Here is a 21493-nt window from a genome sequence, read left to right as displayed (position 1 = left end):
CAGAACATTCTTTCTCCAGGATGGTTACAACAACCTACCTGCAAGTTACCATGAAAAACTGTGTTAAAGTGAACCGAGGAGAACTGCTGCTGTTTTAAAGACAAAGCTGCACACAGCACACATTGATTTCATTTAGGTTTCTGCTGTTTACTCAACTTTGTAAGAAGTTAATTGATAAATTAAAAAAATTTATAGCAATTTTTTTTTAAGCATTCCCCCTTTACTTTTAGTGCCTAAAACGTTTGCACAGTAGGCTACTGTATGTTCCAATAGGGAAGCAGCAGAGGGCAGTGACTCAGTTTTGTGACAAGGATTTCAGGTTGTACTTAAAGGGGACATATACCTTTTTATGTTTTCTATTATTTATTTACTGTTGTGATGTTGGATGTTAAACATGGTCAAAGTTCCAAAACTTGAGGTTACCATAATGATGTTGGCTCATTGCACATGCCCATAAACAACCATCCATTACATAGCCTTGGTTGTAAGGCTGTTGCTAAGGATTTCCACATTTTTTTGTTGTCCACTCTTATATTTCAGATTGGATTTCAGCTCATAACAATCTGTTTCAGACAGAGACAGAACTGAAGGGCTGCATAAAGGGCCAGTATAAGATAAATATATAAAGGAGTTTTTAACTGTAAAAGCCCTGGATTAAAAAATATAGACCTGGAAAAGTGCAGAATATGTCCCCTTTAAGCACAGTGGTGCTTTGAGCTACATGTAAACATCAACATGCTAACAGGCTCAAAAATGACAATGCTAGCATGCTGATGTTAAGCAGGTGTAATGTTTATCATGTTCATTATCTTAGTTTAGCATTTTAGCTTGGTAACATTTGCTAATTAGCACTAAACACACAGTACAGCTGAGGCTGATGGGAATATCAGATATGCAGATATTTGGTTTCAAACCAAAGTATTAGACAATAGTATTTTTAACCCATTAATGGCTCTAGATGAAAAGTCAGGGGATCACCCAAGTTGTTACGATTCATCCTCTGAGCACCAAAGTGGTGAACTGACCAACTTTGCCATCCCTTAAGTCCTGTTGCTAGCGTGATAGTTATCTTTAAATTAAACCTGTCAAAATGCCAAAGGGAGTCAAGTGTACGGTTTGCCTGACTCCACTGATATGTATGTATGTGTTGGACTTAATGTCAGTGTTTTGTGGTTTATATTTTCTTTGTTTTGTTCGTTTTCTTCTAACAGTTAATAACGTTTATTTTCAGATTGTTTACAACGGTTATAGAACGTAGAGTTAGAGCCAGAGCCCGAACAGCTGATTAGCAGCGCTGTTGTTTACCGTCGCCAAGGCAACCAGGCAGTTCACGAGTTGTAATACGTCACGCGTAAACAGAGAGAATGAATGAGAGAGATTATATTGTAATGTAAATGTTGCGTGGCTGAAGTTATGAATGAGATAATTGTTTTATACCTGAAATGATAGGAATTCTAAATAGTTGTAGATAATAGACTGATATTGTCCGGGACTACTGATGCAAATTAGCTTCAGGCTAATTCAGGTGCAGTACATCTTTAATGGTGCAAACTGCACACTGTCCCATTCAATGAATAAATCAATAAATCAATATAAAATTGATCATTTTCAATAGCCTATTTTATGTATATATATTTTGTGATTCTGTCAGCCTATTGATTTTAAATGGAAATAGCTAGTTTATACATGATTACTGTATTTTGAAATATTGAATTTTTATATTATATTGTTATTTTTTGTATTGTTGTTGTATTGTTCCAACTAATTTAAGTTGGCAGTTAACATACTAAGAGCAAAGCCACGGAAGATCAGCTGACTCATACTGTTTTAATTTGTTCTTTCAGAATAAATTATTTTTCTAAAATATGTCACCCCTCGAGTGAGCCTCCACACTACGGGCCTAACATACACAATCTTAATACAGCTTTGTTGGGTATGTGTGGTTTATAATCCTCTGAAACTGTTTATTTTAAGGGACAACATGACTTACATGACTTGTATTTCAGTTTAGTCATGTCATATCACTGCACAACTTTTTGTTTTTATTTGGACATGTCATTATATGTGCAAAGCATAGCAGTTAAAGCTGACATCTCATTTCATTATAAACATGTTTCCTTGATTCTTCTTTTCTCACATCTTTTCCTTCAATCTTCAGTAAGAGGGAGCAAGACACAAGAGAGGAAAATTAGGATGCAATTAATCGAACTGAGATGTACCCTTTGTTGTAGACTAAAGTCATGGTCAAGTGCACATTTCTGACCTGATGGCAGTGCTAAAAGAAATGTGAGTGAGGTCACAAAAAACTCTAAGACCATAAATGTCCACAACAAAATTTGATGGAAATGTGGACAGTGGTAAAAAAAAAAAATATAATGTAATTTTTCTGGGGAGCTCAAAAAGCCCTCTAATGTTCCTCTGGAGGTGCACAGACCTCAGATTGACAGCCAGAGCTAAAATCGTGCGCGATGAAGCTTTAATGGGACCCAGAGTGGATAGGCATAAATAGGCAATATTCAAATGAGCCATTTTGGTGCTGCAGAGCATGCAGTGTAACAAATAACCCCTAATGCTACGCTCAAGGCGTAAACACACTCTGTGGGTGAATTAAGTTAATTTTAACATAATATTCTGTGATAGACAAAACACTCAAACTTCAATTTTTCTTACTCTCATAATGCACCTGCAGTATGATGCCTCCCAGTTCACTTCTGGTAAAGTTATAGTCATATTCCTAAAATCCTGTACAGCAGAAGGATTCCTGATTAAAGTAATTTCTTAAACTATTTCTGCTGAAAAGGTTTAGAAGTTGTCAAAAGTCCTCACCAAGGAGTCACCTGACCACTTCCCAGGCAAAGAAGAAATCATACGCACCTAACTGAAAGGAACACCCCCTCTCAGATCAATTAATCCACTCAAAAGCCTTCCTCCCTTTGTTTGTCCTTTTTGACTCCAGCCATGTGTTGTGTGCATCACAGCTTAAACCACACACTCACACTGAAAATGAAGTCTACAAAGAAATGAAAATAAAATAAAACAGCTCTGCATTTTTGAAATTTGGATTCCTGCCTCATCTATGGGTCTCTCTCACATACACTCAGCCTACCCCACTATCCATTTGATTTTGAATCTAACAGAGGTTATTAGAAGACAAAGTGTGAACCAGTTTTTTAATCAAAAGAATCCTGAGGATTGTTTTGAGGTTTCACATCTTGCTGAAAGCTAATTAACCATTGTGCAACACTGTGAAATTCTACATGGCATCTGTTGCTCCTTTCACTTATCTCCCAGCCCGGGCACACGCACATATTGGACCTCCCCTCCTGAGGGCTGCCTCTAATAAATTGAGGTGGACATGAAATGAAAAGTAATTTAGTTCGACCATTCTGCCATCAATCAGACTGCATCCACTCTCCATTCCATTACACACACATCCACAACTCAGTCGAGCTGATCCTTTGCACATTTCTAACTGTCCATCATACTAGACTGAGTGAGGCGCTTCAGTAACGCTGTTCATTTGGATGGCTTCATGTTTTACAGCGGATTACAAACACAGTTGCCTTTTCAACATGAGAAACAAATAAAGCCAAACAGACAACATATCTATTTAAGATCTTGCAGAAACATGTATATATATATATATATATATATATATATATATATATATATATATATATATATATAAATTTTGTCATGTACATGTCCATTAAATGTGAAACTACAGCCAGGGGACAATTAGCTTAATTTAGGATAAAGACAGGAAACAAGGGGAAAGTTGCTTGCCTTGCCCTGTCCAAAGTTAATAGAATCCTCCTGTTGCACCTCTAATGCTCACTAATGAACATATATCTTGTTTGTTTCACACATACAAAAACCAATGTTTAAAACTGCAATTGGTGGAGCACCCTGGTAGCCGAATGATTACTAATGGTTGCATGCTACATAACTGTAACGTCCCTGGCTTGATTCCAACCAAGGACCTTTGCTGCATGTCATACCCATCTCTTTTTCCCCTTGTCTCCTGTCTGCCTCTTTGCTGCCCACTGTCCAATGAAGGCAAAAATGCCAAATGCAATTTGTAGTTTGACATGAGGTTATGTGTCGGACTAGCGCAGTGACTCTCTTGAGTCTTGTCCTCACTGCGAGATTTCCACAACTATCACTGTCACCACAACTTGTCGTCTTCATATTTCAGTTTTATGGACTACACAAACAAGATTTTGGATTTTTTTTTTTTTTTTGGATTTTTTGATTCTTTGGACAGAGCTAGGCTATCTGTTTAACCTTTTGTTCCCGTCTTCATGCTAAGCTAGGCTAACCATCTTCTGGCTGTAGCTTCATATTTAGCGTACAAACACATCTCATCTTACTCTCCACTAGAAAGCTAATGAGATTATTTCCTAAAAAACTATTGCTTTACAAATTACAGGTTGTTCCACTTTGATATGCTGCCATTGAACTGTGGACAGAGCTGGTTCTAGTGTTACAAGGGTATCAAAGCTTGAACACAGGTTATGTGAATGGATTTTTGGTGGAAATAAACTAGTAAGTCTGCCCAGCTTTCATAAAATAGAGTATATTTTTATGTACAGAATGGAGTAATGACAACTCAGCATGGAGGGAACCCTTGTAAGAAGTGGCCTCTTAGTGCATTTTTGTAAATCGTATGGTACTTAAAGCCCACAGAATTAAATTTGGGTTCATTTTGGCTGAGTGATGAACCACTAAACCCAACTGACACCCAGTCCATGAACCCTCTCCTTTGCTGTCTAAGTTTAGGGTGATTATGCAGCTGATGGTCTCGCTTCCTCCCTCACCTTGCATTCATTCAGTTCCCTCCCCATTAACATTAAAAATAAGCACGATTGTCATTTACAGGCTGCACGTTTTCCTCCGGGGATATGGTGATAACAGATATCTGGCATCTGATTAACCTGGGTAAAGGCAGCAGGCTTGAGGTCACCAGACAAGCATGGAAAATCTATGTCTCAGCAGTTGGCGTCAAGCTGCCCTTGCGCAAGGCATCAAACCCCAAACTGCTCTACTGCTGTGGCTGTGACAACATCAGTGTGACTATAAAAATTTTAGAATGAAACTGCATGGACCTAAGAGTATTTTCCTACTGCTAAATAAAAATGAAATAAAAAAAATATTGAAGGTGAGTGTGTGTGTGTGTGTGTGTTTGTGTGTGTGTGTACAGAAAATTAATGAGACCACTCGCACATGCACACATGGATAGCCTACAGCCTTTCATTTCTTTCTTTCATTTTTCTTTCTTTCTTTCTGTCTTACCTTTCTTTCACAGTAAATGATAGATAGCATGAGTTTGACATGGCAGAGTGATGGCAGCAACAGGTATACGAGACAGACATAACTGATTCTAAACTTCTAATTATTTTTTAATTATTTGCAATAAAAAGAAAATGATTTACCTTGTGTGTTTTTGCATCATCTCCACCATCTTCCTCCAGAATCTTCTTCACAAGTCTGTCTCTCTGCACAAAATAAAATGCTTGATTTGTTTCCTCTGTGTGTATGTGTGTATCGCAGATCAGAGCCAGGTCTGCAGCATAGCCATGCTTTAACAGTTGTCTACCTACTGTACAACACAGTGCCCTGCTACTTCTTACTGAGCTCTGTCACACTAACACAGATTTAACGTGGGAAGCAGCGCTTGTGCCTTCAACATAAAAGCACAATACGTTCAGAATAATGTCTTGTTATTTAATTGTGTGGTTGTCTGTGATTTGTTATCATATAAAACCTCAATCAGAATCATAGAATGAATAATTCTTCATAATATTATATTATCCACAGTAGATGTATATATATATATATTTTTTATAGGTGGATGTTTACTCATCACTGAATGGAAGTTACAATTTTTCCATCGTTTTAACATAATAAGTCAGTTGCATTTTATTGATACTAACCTGTGTTCTTTGGCAAAATAGTAAATGAATTAATTTACCACAGTTATATTATTTACAGTATTTGTGTGTGTGTCTGTGTGTCTGTGTGACTGCGTGTCTGTTGGCCAAGGTGGATGTTGCGACATTAATATAACTATAATGAATGTGTACAATTTGTGATATTAAATATATAGAGACGTACATATTTTATTTAGTTGCCCTTCTAAATGAATTTAACTTTGCTTAGCCTACCATAGGTCAACAGCTGAACAGCCGATTTTCTTCATTTTACTTTATTTATTTGATGTTATGTAACAAAAAGCTTTTCAAATTGCATCATCTCCCGTTAAATACATCGAGATCCAATTTAGATCTTGATAAATCAATTTTACATGATGGTGTGGGAATATGAGGGCCAGGCAATTTTGACCTGGAATGAGTGCCAGGTCACGGTGACCTGTACCGATGCCAAACATGTCAGTCCACCAAACCAAAACAGGAGACACCTGGAGATATTGGGAAAGAGGCGGAATACCACACACACACATAGTGCAGAGACGCCCATTCAAATTTGGTCAAAGTCCAAGGTAAGTGAAATTGAGGAATATCTCATTCTTCTTTAGTATTTGAGGGTGCCAAAGCGTCTGGCAAAACAGGATGAGACTTGTCACGCAACACGAACACATACACACACATAGCCTGTCTTCAGTATAAAAAGTCATGCCACGTTCTGTAATGTTGGAATTTACTCTGTCTACGTTGTTGGTGAGCTGTTGTGAATAAAGAGATTCCCCATCTGACAGCTGTGTCTCAACCAGCTGATTCCTCTTTCATACACCTCTTTCTGCCACAACAATGGCTTTATTTTGAAACTTGCCACAGGAAATTGCTAATCCTCAAAAGTCCAGCCTGACGATTCATTCTGACAGTTGCAGCCCCCAGTGCGCTCCAGTTCCTCGCTCCCATCAGGACTCATGTGTTCTAGAGAATCAACTCCCACTGCAAATGCACACAATCACACACACACACACACACACACACACACACAGATTTAGCAAACTGCACTTCAATCAGAGGAATCTTAGGTCCAAGTGACAAGACAAAGTTTCATGTACTATTACAGATGTTATGTTAATAATAGATTACATCCCTAATTGAAATCTTGTACAGTGTCACTCCACACACTAGTAATGAATTCAACCAGCACTATCCAAACTGGGTAATAAACATCAGTAATGCTGGACACGAACATTATTCTTGATGTCCACCAGTATCACAGACTTCAGTTTACATCCTCTGAACAACTTAAAATTCTTCAGTTACCTCTTTTAGTCATTTGCATGCCAGTCACACAGGGTTACCTGCAGTTTGCATTTTCTCCAAAAATAAAACAGTCTGATGAACTGGAGAATTTTCCAAAGATATGAATGTGAGTAAATGATTGTGGCACATGAATCTGTGAAGGCTTCACATGCTGGAGGTAGTACTGATGCTCCTTGCAAGTTTGTTCAGATTGCAAACTGTATGAAAATGATCAAACTTCAATATGGAATTTCCATATTCATTCACTGCCATCTTAATAATCCCACTATGTGATAATTTATCGGAGTAAATTTTTAAAACCTAGTTAAAGGTCTTTTCACATGACAATTTAACACTACATGTAAATTAGATATATTTTTGTATGTATCTTTATATGTATAACTTAATATATACAGTGGAACTAATGTCTAATTGCCCTGATGCATCTGCAGCAGTAACTACACATCATTTGGTATATTGCTGCCATCTAGTGGCTAAAAGCTGGCACAGTGCCATATTGAAGCAGAGTGAAGAAACTTTGCAGTATAATCATATAACTTTTGTGCCAAATGCATATTACCGAGTTAGTAATGCAATTGATTACTTTTTTCTATGTATATTAATTTCTCCTTAAGTTGGTAAATCTGTTTTTGAAACAACTGAACTTCAATTGAAGAGAGTAGAGGTAGTTTTATTTAGTTTTTGCCAAAATTTCACATATATAATACCACTTTCTGATAGGGCATACTGTAAAGCCTAAAGGTATAATAGGCTTAGCTTCAATACCAGTAGTTAGGACTTCTTCAATCAATAGAGACATGAAATTGGTTATCATATGTTCCTTATACTTGTAGTTTAGTTTAATCAACAAAAATAATTAGAAATGCTATATTAACTGTTCAGTTCTCCATACTTAAATTCACCTTTACTTATAGAGACCTGAGAGTAATTGATAGATAATGTTGTATTTGCATCTTAACCATCAAAGGAACTGGTCTTTATTGCCTTATTGTTGATTGATATTCAATTAGCGTCTTTTTAAGGGTAATTTTATGTAACTACATATTGTCACTAGAGCGTACTCTGTGTAATGTCATCCTTAAATAAATGATTTATCAAGGCATTATCACTATTAATAAGACAGAGGAGCCAATATTATATTATATTATGTTATATTGTATTATATTATATTATATATTAACAGAAGATTTCTGTTTTTCTATGTAGAGGGCCACCTGGACCATTAAAAGAACATTTTCTAATGGGGTTAGCCATAGGCCTTTTCAGTCTCAAGTTCATGAAGTCAAAAGGGCAATTGAATATGGGCAGGCAACAGATATTTTTGAATTGATAAATTGCGTTTAAAGCACTATTGATATAAAAGAAGTGTAAGTACAGTCCCACTGCTATATGTCCAGGAGACTTTGAGTTCACCTGACTAAGCTATGATTGAAAAAAGGTCAACATTTGATAAATCTACACTTGTTTTTTTTTTTTAATTAGTTGGTTGTTTTAAAATTTCCATATATAAATAATAATAACAATAATAATAATGATAGTAAATTATTAACACTAGTCACCCAACTCAGTCACTACTCTGCCGTGTTCTGGGAAACATTATGGGAGCATCAGCACAAACACCACTTGAGAAATGATCCCACATGCTCACTCACTGACAAGCTCTGTGTATGCAACGTTGTTCTTTGTGCTCATTTGTTTTACTTAAGCATGCACTATTCATACTGTACACTATGTATAGTGTTTTACACCTATTGCAAATGTTAGAGACATTTTGGTTTGTATAAATGAAAATATATAATGTGAACTTTTCATTTTGATTTTGTAGTGTTTAAATTTTGAGTGTCTTAGGGTTGAGAGACAAAAGCTTTGACTAAATCTCTGTTTATCATGATTTAAAAAAACATGGATTCCAATAGAATTTGAAAATAAAATGTTTGACAAAATCTGTATTTTTGTAGTTTTTTTTAAAAAAAATCATGTTAATCCATGACTTCTCCTCCTGTGTGCCTGTAACATCTTTAGCCTAAGGCCTTAAGAGCTCAACTAAGTAAATATGACGAGAAAATACATGAATACATTCCTATATGAGTTTAATATCAATGAAATAATAATCAAAATATGTTTTACGTCTGGACTTGAATTCTTAATCATACAACCATTAAGTAAGTATGTTTATTTTGAGTGACACAATATACTTCACAAAAGAAAGACAATTTCAGAAAAAGAGTATGACTGTTGTGTCATGGTGTTGCCAGTTTTCAGTTAAAATCAGTGCATTCTGACCTTGAAGCTGTTCAATAAAGTTTGATAAAAGTTCTTATACTTAGTCTTGACTAAAACTAGACCACAATGTCAAGAGTTGTTGTTAACTAAAGCAAACAACAACAGTAAAAGACCAAAATGTTAATGGTTTTCTTTGTAAAAGAGCCTCTGTGACATAAACAAGAAAATTCACTGATTGAAATGTTATTCATTTAAACGCTTATTTGCTTTGTCCTCGTAGGCAGGCAGACAAATGATAGGAAATGCTGGATTTTAGGGAAATGAACATAGGAAATATTGACTATTGGAGAAAAGGGATGTGTAACAGCAGAGAAATTATGGAATTGATCATTACAGCAGTAATTTTCAAAAACATTTGTATTGAGCCATAGGATCAGCCTGTTCCATGCTGGAACAATAGTAGCAACAGGTATGTGCTGAGACAAGAAATTAATCTAAAAATTAAGGTTATTTGTTGCAAGTTCTAATGGTCTGATGAAAATGACCAACAAACCATTTAAGATTGTTTAGGAGGGCTTCATATTTTTTTCTATTTAAAATTTTTACAAAGTAACAGTAGTAAATCTATTTAGATTGCGCACAACTGCTTTAAAAAAAAATTTTTAAAGGCATTTTTGCAGAGATTGGCTTTCTGGTTTTTATAATTTAAAAACATCATAACATAACAGGATTGTGTGAGATAACAGGTTACACAGTTCATTGATCATATCTATAGAAAAACTGATAATGACATTGACAATTTGCCTAAAGGGTGAAAAAACGGATATCTAGAGATAAGGTATGTTTTATCCCTTCCAAAACGGTTGTAAGGGCCTTTAAACTGTATTTAAAATATGCAGAACAGACACTGAAGAAAAAGTTTAGGAACATTAAAGGTTAATATAATATAATATAATATAATATAATATAATATAATATAATATAATATAATATAATATAATATAATATAATATAATATAATATAATAGTCTATTTTATGATGTTCCTGAAGTGTTCTTCATTGAGGGTGCTTTGCTTCAGCTGGCCTGCTCTTACTGAGCGTAAATCAGATTTGGCTCTTGTGACTACATGACAGTATTCAACAACCTGAATCACGTACAGATCTCAGATCTGTTCTCATTCACTTTCAGCGCGGCTTTTCCCACTGGCTGTCCTATGTTGATGACGTAAAGGTAATGGCCGCTCTCGCTGTGCCGTGCGGTTTTTTTTATTTTCTCCACCATAGCGGTTAAATTAAACCTTATAATATTTATTGCAGACCAAAAATAACAATATCAGCGGGGGAGGACAATTCTTAACGCAGCAGTGCCGTCTTTAAAGAGCTCCGGGTCGGCAAGGTGAATTAAAACGTGTGACTGTTAGCAGCTAGCAGAGAGTGGCAGTGCTGTTAGCTTAGCTTCAGGAGAGGCTGCATTGTTAATTGAAAGACGGGCGAGAGTACCGGAGGGTCCGCCCGGTGTTACAGCGGTGTTCGCCGTTAGGATAGCCGGTTTATTAGTTTCTGTTCGAGATGGAGCTTAGTTGCGTGCTCGCGGGTTAACCAGCTCTTCGCATTGTCAAGTTACGGCCTTGTTGCCAACTAGCGCGTCCCAGCTATTAACGTTAGCTGTTAGCAGTCATGTTACACCGCAGGGGAACTATGTAGTATTTACAAACTTGGAATTGTTGTCTAACTATGTGCACAAGTAGGTAACTTGGAACCCTTGCGAGACATTTTAAGTATATGAAGCTTTTATTCCCAACTATAGGTAGACAGTTATTAGCCAGGTTGCTAATGCAAAGTTTTTCATTGAATTAGCGTCGGAGAGAACTTAAATTAAGAAAAACCTGTGTATTATAATTACACTGCCGCATCAAAATAACTATTAGTGCTTCTTCAGTTAATTGTCTTCTGCTCTTCTTTTTTCAGGTAGGCAGTTTGTAAGCAAGTTAGCCAGTTTTTCTTTGCACAGACAAAGTCCAAATCACCCGGAAAAAAAACATGAAGTTTGCTGTCATTTAGTTTTATTTAGTTCAGTGTATGCTGTACCGCGTATTATAGAGAGTCCAACATGCCATACTCAATTTGAAGTTAGGGCAATGCAGTGCTTCCTTGTTCATTTGGTTAAGTACAGTAGTTTGTTAGTTGTATTTACTGGTACTTTTCCAATAAAGTGGGTTGAGATAGTTTGCTGTGGGAAACTTATAAAGCAGTTCATTAGAATATTTTTCCTCTGGACACTAGTTATGTTTTGTCATTAGACAAAAGATAACTTTGATGGTTAGTTAATTGTCAAATTCTATTCTACCTGGTATGTAACCTGGTTGACATGACAGCAGTGAAGATGTTGAATTGATGGGTTTTTTAATGAAGCTTGGCATGATGTTCTTTTTAAATGTACTATTAAAGTGTGGGCTCTGTTTGCACTTACTTGCTTGCTGTATATTACTTGATAGATTATTGTTGTTCTGTTTTCTGCAGAAAATTCTCTAATGGATACTCCTGAAAGCCCTACCCAGTCCCCTCAGTCTCCGGAGGAGGAGGAGGAAAAGGGCCTTTCTGACAGTGAGCTGCTGGATTCTGCTGATGAAGAGGAGGACAGGGTCAACTCAGACAGTGAGATATTCCATGAAGAGGAGAACGGGGGGCTGGCAGAGGAGTATGAAGAGGAAGAGGCAGTGGAAAGCCGAGGAAGAGGTTTGGGATTAGAAGAGGAGGGGGAAGAAGAGGATGAGGTGATCCCTGACTTCGTGTCTGACCCAGAGGATGAGGAGCCTGTAGGAGAAAGAGGAGGGATGGGACAGGAGGATGAGACCATTCTGCTGATGGAGGGGGATGATGATGGTCCACAGCGGGGTCAGTTGGATGGAGAGGAGGAGGAGGAGGAAGGAGAGGATAAAGTCATTGACACCCCACAGTCTCCAGACTCAGAGCAGGGCAGGAGCTTCAATGTTGAGGAGGATGGAGAAGATCGGGAGGACGAATATGGAGACTACAGAAGGGACGCCTCAGCAGAGCCTGGTGCCGAGACAGCTGAGGTGGATGATGAGGAGGAGGAGGAGGAAGACAGAAGCAAGGCCGAGGAGGAAGAAGAGGATGAGAGGAAGAGAGCTGAGGAGAGGAGAAGAGCCGCCGCGGTGAGGGAGATGAAGGACGACTCAGCGTCTGTTTCTCGGGAGCTGGACGAGCATGAGCTGGATTATGATGAGGAGGTCCCAGAGGAGCCCAGCATCCCCACACACGAGGAGGAGGAAGATGAGGAAGACGCAAAAGCTGAGGGAGAGGAAGAGGAGGATAGTGAGGACAAGACTAGTAAGAGGAAGGAGAAGAAACCAATCCTCCCGCCATCTCCCAAAGACGGTGAACCTAGGAGGACGGACGACTCCAAAGGGCCTGAGAGGGTGCGCAGAGATTCCTTCAGAGACAAGAAGAAGGAAGAGGATGATGGCGAGATCGATGAAGGAGAGATTGATGTAAGTGATCATTGTTTGATTGGTAGTTACATGTCAGTATGTGTGAGCTTGGCTGGTTGCAGCTTTTCAGTATACAAGATGTCCTATAGTCTTAAATAATATATCGAATGCATCAGCTTTTGCAAATGTGTATTGAAGTTATAACTGGACATTATTTACAAAATCATTTGACAATTGTTTTGGCCAGTTGTTAGATATACAGGACATACAGTATGACACTATAATAGCATGATAATTAGGCAATGATTTGATGGTTCGAGATGATGTGTACACCAAATACATTTTTAGGAAATAGCCCCATCAATTGGAGTTTATTGTTTCATTAGCCTACTCACTGTGCTAACACAGGCTAATAAGCTCAGAAAATTGTATTTAACTACTGTGTAATGCAGCCTTTAAGAACAGAGAAACACCAGTGTAAGGCTTAAGCAGTCAAGCATCAGACATTGAAGGATACCTATTTACAGACGGCTTTCTCTCTTAGATCAGGAGTTCTGTAATTAAAGGTAGAGCCAGCAATTCTAAACCGATCCGCTTTTTTCAAATTCAGTGAATATCTACTCACGGTCCGCTAGCTGTGTGTGTCTGTGTGTGTGTGTCTGTGTGTCTGTGCGCGCTGTGTTCATACACAGCCCTGGCTCTGTAAATGGGCATGTAAACACAGTGGCTCGGAGTGAACCACACAACACAACTCTGGCCAGTCAGCAGCAGGGGTCGTTCATGCTTGTGCACAGGACAGGGGGCAGTCATTAGAGCAGCTGTCTGTGTAAGGACATGACAGTCTCCCGTCTCCAGCACCCGTTGAGTTACGCTGCAATTATAAACTGACAGGGTCTCCTCCGGGGTGTCTGTGGCAGCAGCAGAGTTGCAGCAAAAAGTAGCAGAGTGAGACATCTGTTCTTTGTCCTGCTGCCTGTAAACAAACGAAACGCTAGCTGTTAGCAAGCAGCTGCTCTCGTGTCTCCCTGGGTCTCAGTGCTTGTTTTCGGCAGCAACTCTCCCGCTCTCTGCCTGCTCAGCCTGCTCTCTGGATGGCAGGCGAGTTGCACCGGTGCTGGTTCTAAGCGGCAGTCGTCCTCTGGCTCGTCCCCGTCTGTGTTTGCCGCAGCCCGGCTGTACACGGAGGACAACCCAGTGGCAGCAGCCTGAAGCCCGCCGTTACTAACTCTTAAATAAGGGGAAGATCTAAAGTAAAAATATAGTGTTAAAGATCAAAGTAAGTGCTCTTATATATAATATCTTATTTTGTAAAATATCCGGTGTAAACGGTAACACCGGTGTTGTCACGAGATTATTAGTTGGTGGGAAAATTTCCTCAATGTGGCATCCCTACAATCTACCAAGCAAACACTCATTACAGTCGTTTTCTCTGGAGCCGACTTTCCTTGTATGATGCAGATCACCTCCCTGTAGCAGTTGGAGGCTTTGTGGTCCTTGATAGCCTCCAATTTTAAATTTTTTGTTCCCACAATAAAGCTGCTGTTTGTAGTTATGCACGGACTGATCAGCCACCGATCGAAATCTGCCAGTTTTCAGCTGTTTGGCCATGACCGGTGACCAGCTTCAATCAGTCTCATAATGGATGTTTCTTCCGGATGGTTCACATCGTGCACACAGTGGTACAGACAGTAATGCTACAGTCACACACGATAAAACTAAATGATATGAACTACAGCAGAGAATCGCCATCAACTGGTAACATCACAGCACGTCAGCCAGCGTGGCTGGTAGGTTGAGCAAATTTACCAGCCACTTCACAAATTCACCAGCATTTGGCCAGGGCCCAGTGCTAATTTCCGTCCCTGAATGTAGTTCTGTATGATGTGAAGGTAGATGAAAGAATATTCTGTAATGATGTCCTATGTGAATGTGTGCCCAGGATGATGACCTGGAGGAGGGGGAGGTCAAAGATCCCTCAGACAGGAAGATCAGACCACGTCCTATCTGCAGGTTCTTCATCAAAGGTAGGTAACAGCAGATCCTAGAATAGAGCTCAACTGACAGCAGCTTATGGCATATTAGTTTGTGACAACTAACTACTAAGTAACAGAAAACTGCAGGACAGAAAAGGCAAAAATATCTTTGGTGTAATTTTAGGAAAAGGTGTCTCCATAATCTAACTTTTTCAACATCAAAATGTCCTATTCAGTACATATTAGTCCCAATTATTTAAGAACCACATTGAATGGATTCTTATAGGAAATGTTAATGTTAAAACCATTGTTGCCCTCTCTTAGTGTAAAGGCTTTTGAAACTGATGCTGCACCAAAGACTGACTGTTTCATCAGTGTAACTAAGTACATTTTAATGTGACTTACACTTTGGTCCTCATATCATATATTGTATCATACCATTTCATTTCATTATTTTTCTTTCTTATCATTATAAACTGAAATCCTTTGGATTTCTCAAACAGAAAAACAAACAAAAAAAAACAATTGCAAGACAACATCTTGTGCTCTGATTCATCATTTAATCAAAAAATAGATATAAACATTTTGAGCTGCAATATTAACATATATTATGGTTCAGTTCTTGAAATTCAGTATAGGACAGTTTTTAGATAAAGAAACCAGACGTGGATATTTATTCTGGCTGATCCAGTGACATAAATGCCTGACAAATACTTGATACTAGTTACATCTGTGTAATCTACCCCTGCAAAATTTCTAATCTTAAAGTAATGAATTGTTTGCTGCTTTTTACTCAGTCTGGTTTATAGACTGCTACAGATGTGACACCACTGGCACTCTTTTTCAAAACTGGGGCCTCCCAGACTTGCAGAGTGTGATGGTGCTGCTACTTAACACACATTTTGTGTATAGCTATTTAAATTGCATGCACATTTGAATTGAAAGACAACATGTGTCCAGCAGCATGAAGCTAGCCAGCTAAACAGAACAGCACCACTTGGTTACATACATGAACAACACAGGAGTAAAAATCCTTTGGGTGACTGCATGTCACTGCTCTTTAAAAAGCTGAGATGGTGATAACATTCACCAGCATGAAGCGTGTTCACCAGACAAACAGTTACGTCTTGGAAACACAGCCTGCATGAACCTCAGCTATTTAAATTGCATGCACACTTGAACTGAAAGACATATTTTGGAAGCAGGAGTTGTATTTTACTAAAGAATATAATGGTTCAGAACAGTTTTTCCATTCTAGATAAGCTTGACAATGGTAAAAGTAAATATAACAGGCATGACTTGTGTTGTGTTTTGATACACATGAGCACAGAGGGACCAAACCACTACTTTTACTTTCATACTTAAACTACATCATGCTGATAATACTGATGTACTTTTACTTGAATGCAGGACCTTTACTAGATTAATCTTGCAGTTTAATTTCAACCATTAAACCCTTTTCCCCTTCGCCTTGCAGCTATAGCCCCAAACATGTGTCCAGCAGCATGAAGCTAGCCAGCTAAACAGAACAGCACCACTTGGTTACATACAGGAACAACACAGGAGTAAAAATCCTCTGGTTGCCTGCATTTCACTGCTCTTTAAATAGCTGAGATGGTGATAACATTCACCAGCTTGAAGTATGTTCACCATACAAACAGTTACGTCTGGGAAACGCAGCCTGCATGAACCTCAGCTATTTAAAATGCATGCACACTTGAACTGAAAGACATATTTTGGAAGCATGAGTTGTATTTCACTAAAGAATATAATGGTTCAGAACAGTTTTTCCATTCTAGATAAGCTTAACAATGGTAAAAATAAATATAACAGACATGACTTGTGTTGTGTTTTGATACACATGAGCACAAAGTATGCTGTTGGGTAGGATATAGTTTATTATTATCTGTATGTTGTCAAATGTATCAGTTGTTCTACAGCAGGGGGAGCTGTTGTACTTATTATATATTTCAGGGTTTTTTTTCAAGTGCCCAAAGTAAAGCACTAAGTAGTTTAATTGTCATTCAGGGATAAATACACCTTTTAATTAAATATTATACACTAGAGATACACCTACAACTATAATTATTGTACTGGTATTATGATGGTCCACTGGCAGATGCAGACATAAAATACAGTGCTTTCCAAAATGTACACATTTACTGGGTAAAATAAGAAAACTACTTCAACTTAGGTTGCATGTAAAACATGCCATGTTCATTTTTATGTAGTATGTTCAAACGAAACTGTAAGATTAATCCTACTTTAACAGGCTTGGATGATGCTCTCCCTGAGACAATCCTGACAGTAGCAACAACCAGGGCAAATTTGACCTATTTCACAAGTTTCAAAACAAGTAAATCAACGTAATCTCTGTCCAAAGGGATCATGTGCAAGTAAGTGCATTGTACAACTATACAGCAATTAAAGCCAACTGTAAGAACAAATAGTGGTTTAGTGTACTCTAATGATGTCATATATATTAATATATCAGTCAGAGGGACCAAACCACTACTTTTACTTTCATACTTAAACTACATTATGCTGATAATACTTATGTACTTTTACTTGAATGCAGGAACTTTACTTGTAATGGAGTAATTTGACATTGCTGTGTTGGTATTTTTACTTCAGTAAAGGATCTGGATACTTCTCCCACCTCTACAATAAAGCTGGATAAGATCCAGACTCCGAGACAGTCAGTAATGTAGCTCCTCCAAACTGCACCAGGTAGTTCTGCTGTTGCCTTTGTCTAGCATGGAGGATAACTAAAGCTGCTCATGTTGACAACTGACAATGAAATAAATTCATTTAGCAGCTGTTATGGCAGTTAAAACAAAGCTGACAGTTAATATTTCCTCGCAAGCTGCCACACTGAAAGATACCAAGGCTATCACTACAACTAAAACACTGAGCATGGAATTAGCACCCAAACTAACATAGAAACATCTTTTTCAGGACATTATGCAGGACCAGCAGGGAGAAAAAAAGCATAGATTAATCTTGCAGTTTAATTTCAACCATTAAACCCTTTTCCCCTTCGCCTTGCAGCTATAGCCCCAAACATGTGTCCAGCAGCATGAAGCTAGCCAGCTAAACAGAACAGCACCACTTGGTTACATACAGGAACAACACAGGAGTAAAAATCCTTTGGGTGACTGCATTTCACTGCTCTTTAAATAGCTGAGATGGTGATAACATTCACCAGCTTGAAGTATGTTCACCAGACAAACAGTCACGTCTGGGAAATGCAGCCTGCATGATCCTCAGCAGTGCGGGTCCATCACTGAACTGCTGTGTCTCACACGCTTGCAGCATCCACACAGACAGCATTGCTGCTGCGGCGCCTCTGCTGCCAGCTCTACCTTTCTACATAGAGTTTGGCTTTGATAATAGCCATCAATAATACTATGTTTTATATCATTTCATTATAAATTTCATTTATATTTAGTTTAGTCAGAAAAAGATTAAGAAGCATGTGCTCAATTGTTAAAAATAAATAATATGTGAGGTGAAGGCGGCTTTCTTTCTGATGGGCATGGTGAGGTTTGGTTGGGGATACTTCTGTGTCAGCCACATATACTCCTCACAAAGGACAGGGTTTTTTATTTGTGTTTAGGTAAAGAAACCAGACGTGGATATTTATTCTGGCTGATCCAGTGACATAAATGCCTGACAAATACTTGATACTAGTTACGTCTGTGTAATCTACCCCTGCAAAATTTCTAATCTTAAAGTAATGAATTGTTTGCTGGTTTATAGACTGCTACAAGTGTGGCTGGCACTCTTTCAAAACTGGGGCCTCCCAGACCAGTAGAGTGTGACTTCTGTCAGCCACATATACCACTCACAAAGGACAGGGTTTTTTATTCGTCATATTAATCATTCTGCTAGTTAAAATGGAAACCGGGAAAAAATAGGTGAGACCAGAATCTCTAGATGACGCTCCACATCAACGTGTGAGTCGCACATCTCACATAGGCTGCGGCTGCTCTGATCTGTTAACAGGGGCGCCGAAATGAAAAGCAAGAGGTTCCGCAGCGCATGTGCACTGCTCACGCAAGCTGTGTGTCCGAGGCGTTAAACAGGTCGTTGAATGTTTAGTCAACGGTTTGCGTCCTGTGTGCATAATTAAATTGTGATCCTATTGGCCTGTCATGTCGGGAGAAATGTTCATTTTGGGCTGATACTGATATTTCATTTGAAAGCCATTTAGAAAATCAATTTTTGACATTTGTGAATCAATTCAGAATCGTCCATGTCCGCATAGCGCATGTGTCTTTAGAATTGAGAAATTTCCACACCTCTAAATGTCCTCTCAGCCGCTGATGTTTTGTCACTTCTTGTATTTGCATCTTAAAAGTCTAAAAATGTGTTTATTTTATAACTGCATTAATACTGAGAATCTTGCAAAAAATGCAAAAAACAAAAATGCGTATGGATACTGTATAGTACATCTCATGTTGGCATTCGTAAAAGACCATATTGATGCATCCATGATAGAAAGCATAATACATGTCTAATTGGGCTTTTGTGTTATACTTAAGCAGTATGAAAAAGGCTGCCCATTTGATTATCCATTAATAGCTCCGCCTGTCCACATGTCAGGGTGTCCTTGAGCAAGACACTGAACCCCAATTGCTCTGTGTGTGTGTTTGTGTGTGTGTGTGAGAATGAGAGGAAAATTGTAAAGTGATTATATAAAGGCAGTCTAGTCCATTTCCACATGTCTAAATCTAAGAAATCCTTTGTTTCCTGTAGGAAATTGTACTTGGGGTATGAACTGTAGGTTCATCCATCCTGGAGTCAATGACAAAGGTAACTACTCCCTCATCAGTAAGCCAGACCTCTTCTCACCTAATGGAGCACCTCCTGGAGGACCACACCCGCTCATACCCAACAACCCCTGGGTACGTCTCTCTCACAATACTGTGTATTTTTTAGCACTGATGAAAACACTAACAACCATCATTAGTGGTGCAACGGATCGTTGTTGCTCCGTGATCTGTACGAATTGCCCTCCACGCTTTGGTACGTAAAATGTAATGTCTCATTTAAGACAAAGTAAACACACTGCTGTAAGTACAAGTCATGGACAGACAGCGTGTCACTAACAGGGATTTTGAAGAGCAACGACCAAACCAGCATCCTAACGGGTCCGTAGTGACATCTGCAGGTATATTTACACGCTGTTGTGCTGCAGTTGAGCAGCTAATTAGCTACGTAGCTGCTAACTGACGTTAGTGCTGCTCTTTTCCTCTTTTCCGTTTGTTTCGTGGCTCGTTTAACAAGCTAAGCTGCAGGACAAGATGCGTGTTTATGTTATCATCAAGTTTTGATGATGTGGACACAGACTGTTTCATTCACTACCATGTTTAAAAGAGGAAAGTATCAGGCCTCATATTGCAATTTAATTTAACAACTGAATATTGAATATTTTATATATTTTAAGATTTTATTTAAACATTGGACATCTTGAACGTTGTTTTCATTTAAGACTATGGACAAAAGTTCATATCCAGAATAAATGGAAAACAAAGTTTTGTTTGTCTCCCCCTTTTTTTTCTTTTTTTTTGCTGATCCGAAAAATGATCCAATCCATGACTCAAATCTGTGATGCAATCTGAACCGTGAGTTTTGTGATCCGTTGCACCCCTAACCATTATTTATGCCTATAAACACTGACACATCATAAAAGTTAAAATTGTTCAGAATATAGGACGGAGGATTTAACATTTTTCTATTACACTAGACAAATGGGTAATTGATTGGCTCATATAAAACTGCATTTTATTGCTTTATTAGCTGATCTGAGTGCAGTGCTCAGGAAGTCTAAGTGTTCTACATGTAGTAACACTTATGCTCTACATCTCACTGTGAGCAGGTGCATTTATGGGGAAACAGGTATATGAATTTGTTCTCTGTCCCTGTTTTAGGCTGGGCCTGCAGTGGAGGAGCTCCCGCCACCACCTCCTCCAGTGGAACCTCCTGTTGAGAGCGCCTGGGAGAGAGGCCTGAGGCATGCCAAAGAGGTAAATACTGCCACTGCCTCTTGTGGAAACAAAATTGAGCTTTTGCCAAATGCTGCTGAGAGTGTGTAAACTGACTGCCACCGTCTGTTTAATGACACTCCACAGCAGATGGAAGGACTTGAAAATTTCAGAGTTAAATGTGATTGCAGTTTTATGCACCACTGTGTTTTCCTGTCACCAGTTTGGAACATTTTGGAAGGAAGAAAATGTTGCTCTTTTAGCTGAAATGTCTTCTTAAAGCCCTAATTGTAAGCCAAATGTGTTACAATGTTTATCTTACGGTAGAAGATTCAGTTTGTCCTTTAGTTTATTTGTTTGTTCATGTGGGTGAACCGTGATGAAGCATTATTTTAATGTGCAAACAAGTTTGATGTGATGGTGAAGGTTAGGGTTACAGGCTTCTCCCTGCCTATCTAACTCAAAGATGGGCCGCCGCCTTTGTTGAAAACTCCCACATATGATGTTGACTGAGTGAAAAAGGTGGAACTCAACTGTGTGCTGTGCAGCACCCGGACAGTCTATAGCGTGCACACGCTAGAGTTATCTTGTAGTTCATCTTCAAAAAAATGCAACA

General features: G+C 38.5%; 1 protein-coding gene across 4 annotated transcripts in view; it reads left to right on the top strand.

Annotated features, from left to right (window-relative positions):
- Positions 1-10680: 10680 nt before the first annotated feature.
- zc3h18 (zinc finger CCCH-type containing 18) overlaps positions 10681-21493 on the top strand; it is a 49905-nt gene continuing 39092 nt past the window's right edge. The window contains exons 1-5 of one of the 4 annotated variants that reach the window (XM_044357576.1): positions 10681-10858; positions 11983-12974; positions 14854-14938; positions 19649-19797; positions 20824-20919. In XM_044357576.1, coding sequence (XP_044213511.1) covers positions 11994-12974; positions 14854-14938; positions 19649-19797; positions 20824-20919 — 1311 coding nt within the window. In that variant the 5' untranslated portion in view covers positions 10681-10858; positions 11983-11993. Of the gene's footprint in view, positions 10859-10917; positions 11207-11259; positions 11431-11982; positions 12975-14853; positions 14939-19648; positions 19798-20823; positions 20920-21493 lie in introns of those variants that run through there. The other 3 variants (XM_044357574.1, XM_044357575.1, XM_044357577.1) reach the window with 3 other exon arrangements.

Source organism: Thunnus albacares, chromosome 7 (assembly GCF_914725855.1).
Source record: "Thunnus albacares chromosome 7, fThuAlb1.1, whole genome shotgun sequence".
In the NCBI taxonomy this organism is placed as follows: Eukaryota; Metazoa; Chordata; class Actinopteri; order Scombriformes; family Scombridae; genus Thunnus; species Thunnus albacares.
This window is presented reverse-complemented; position numbering and strand designations above follow the sequence as displayed.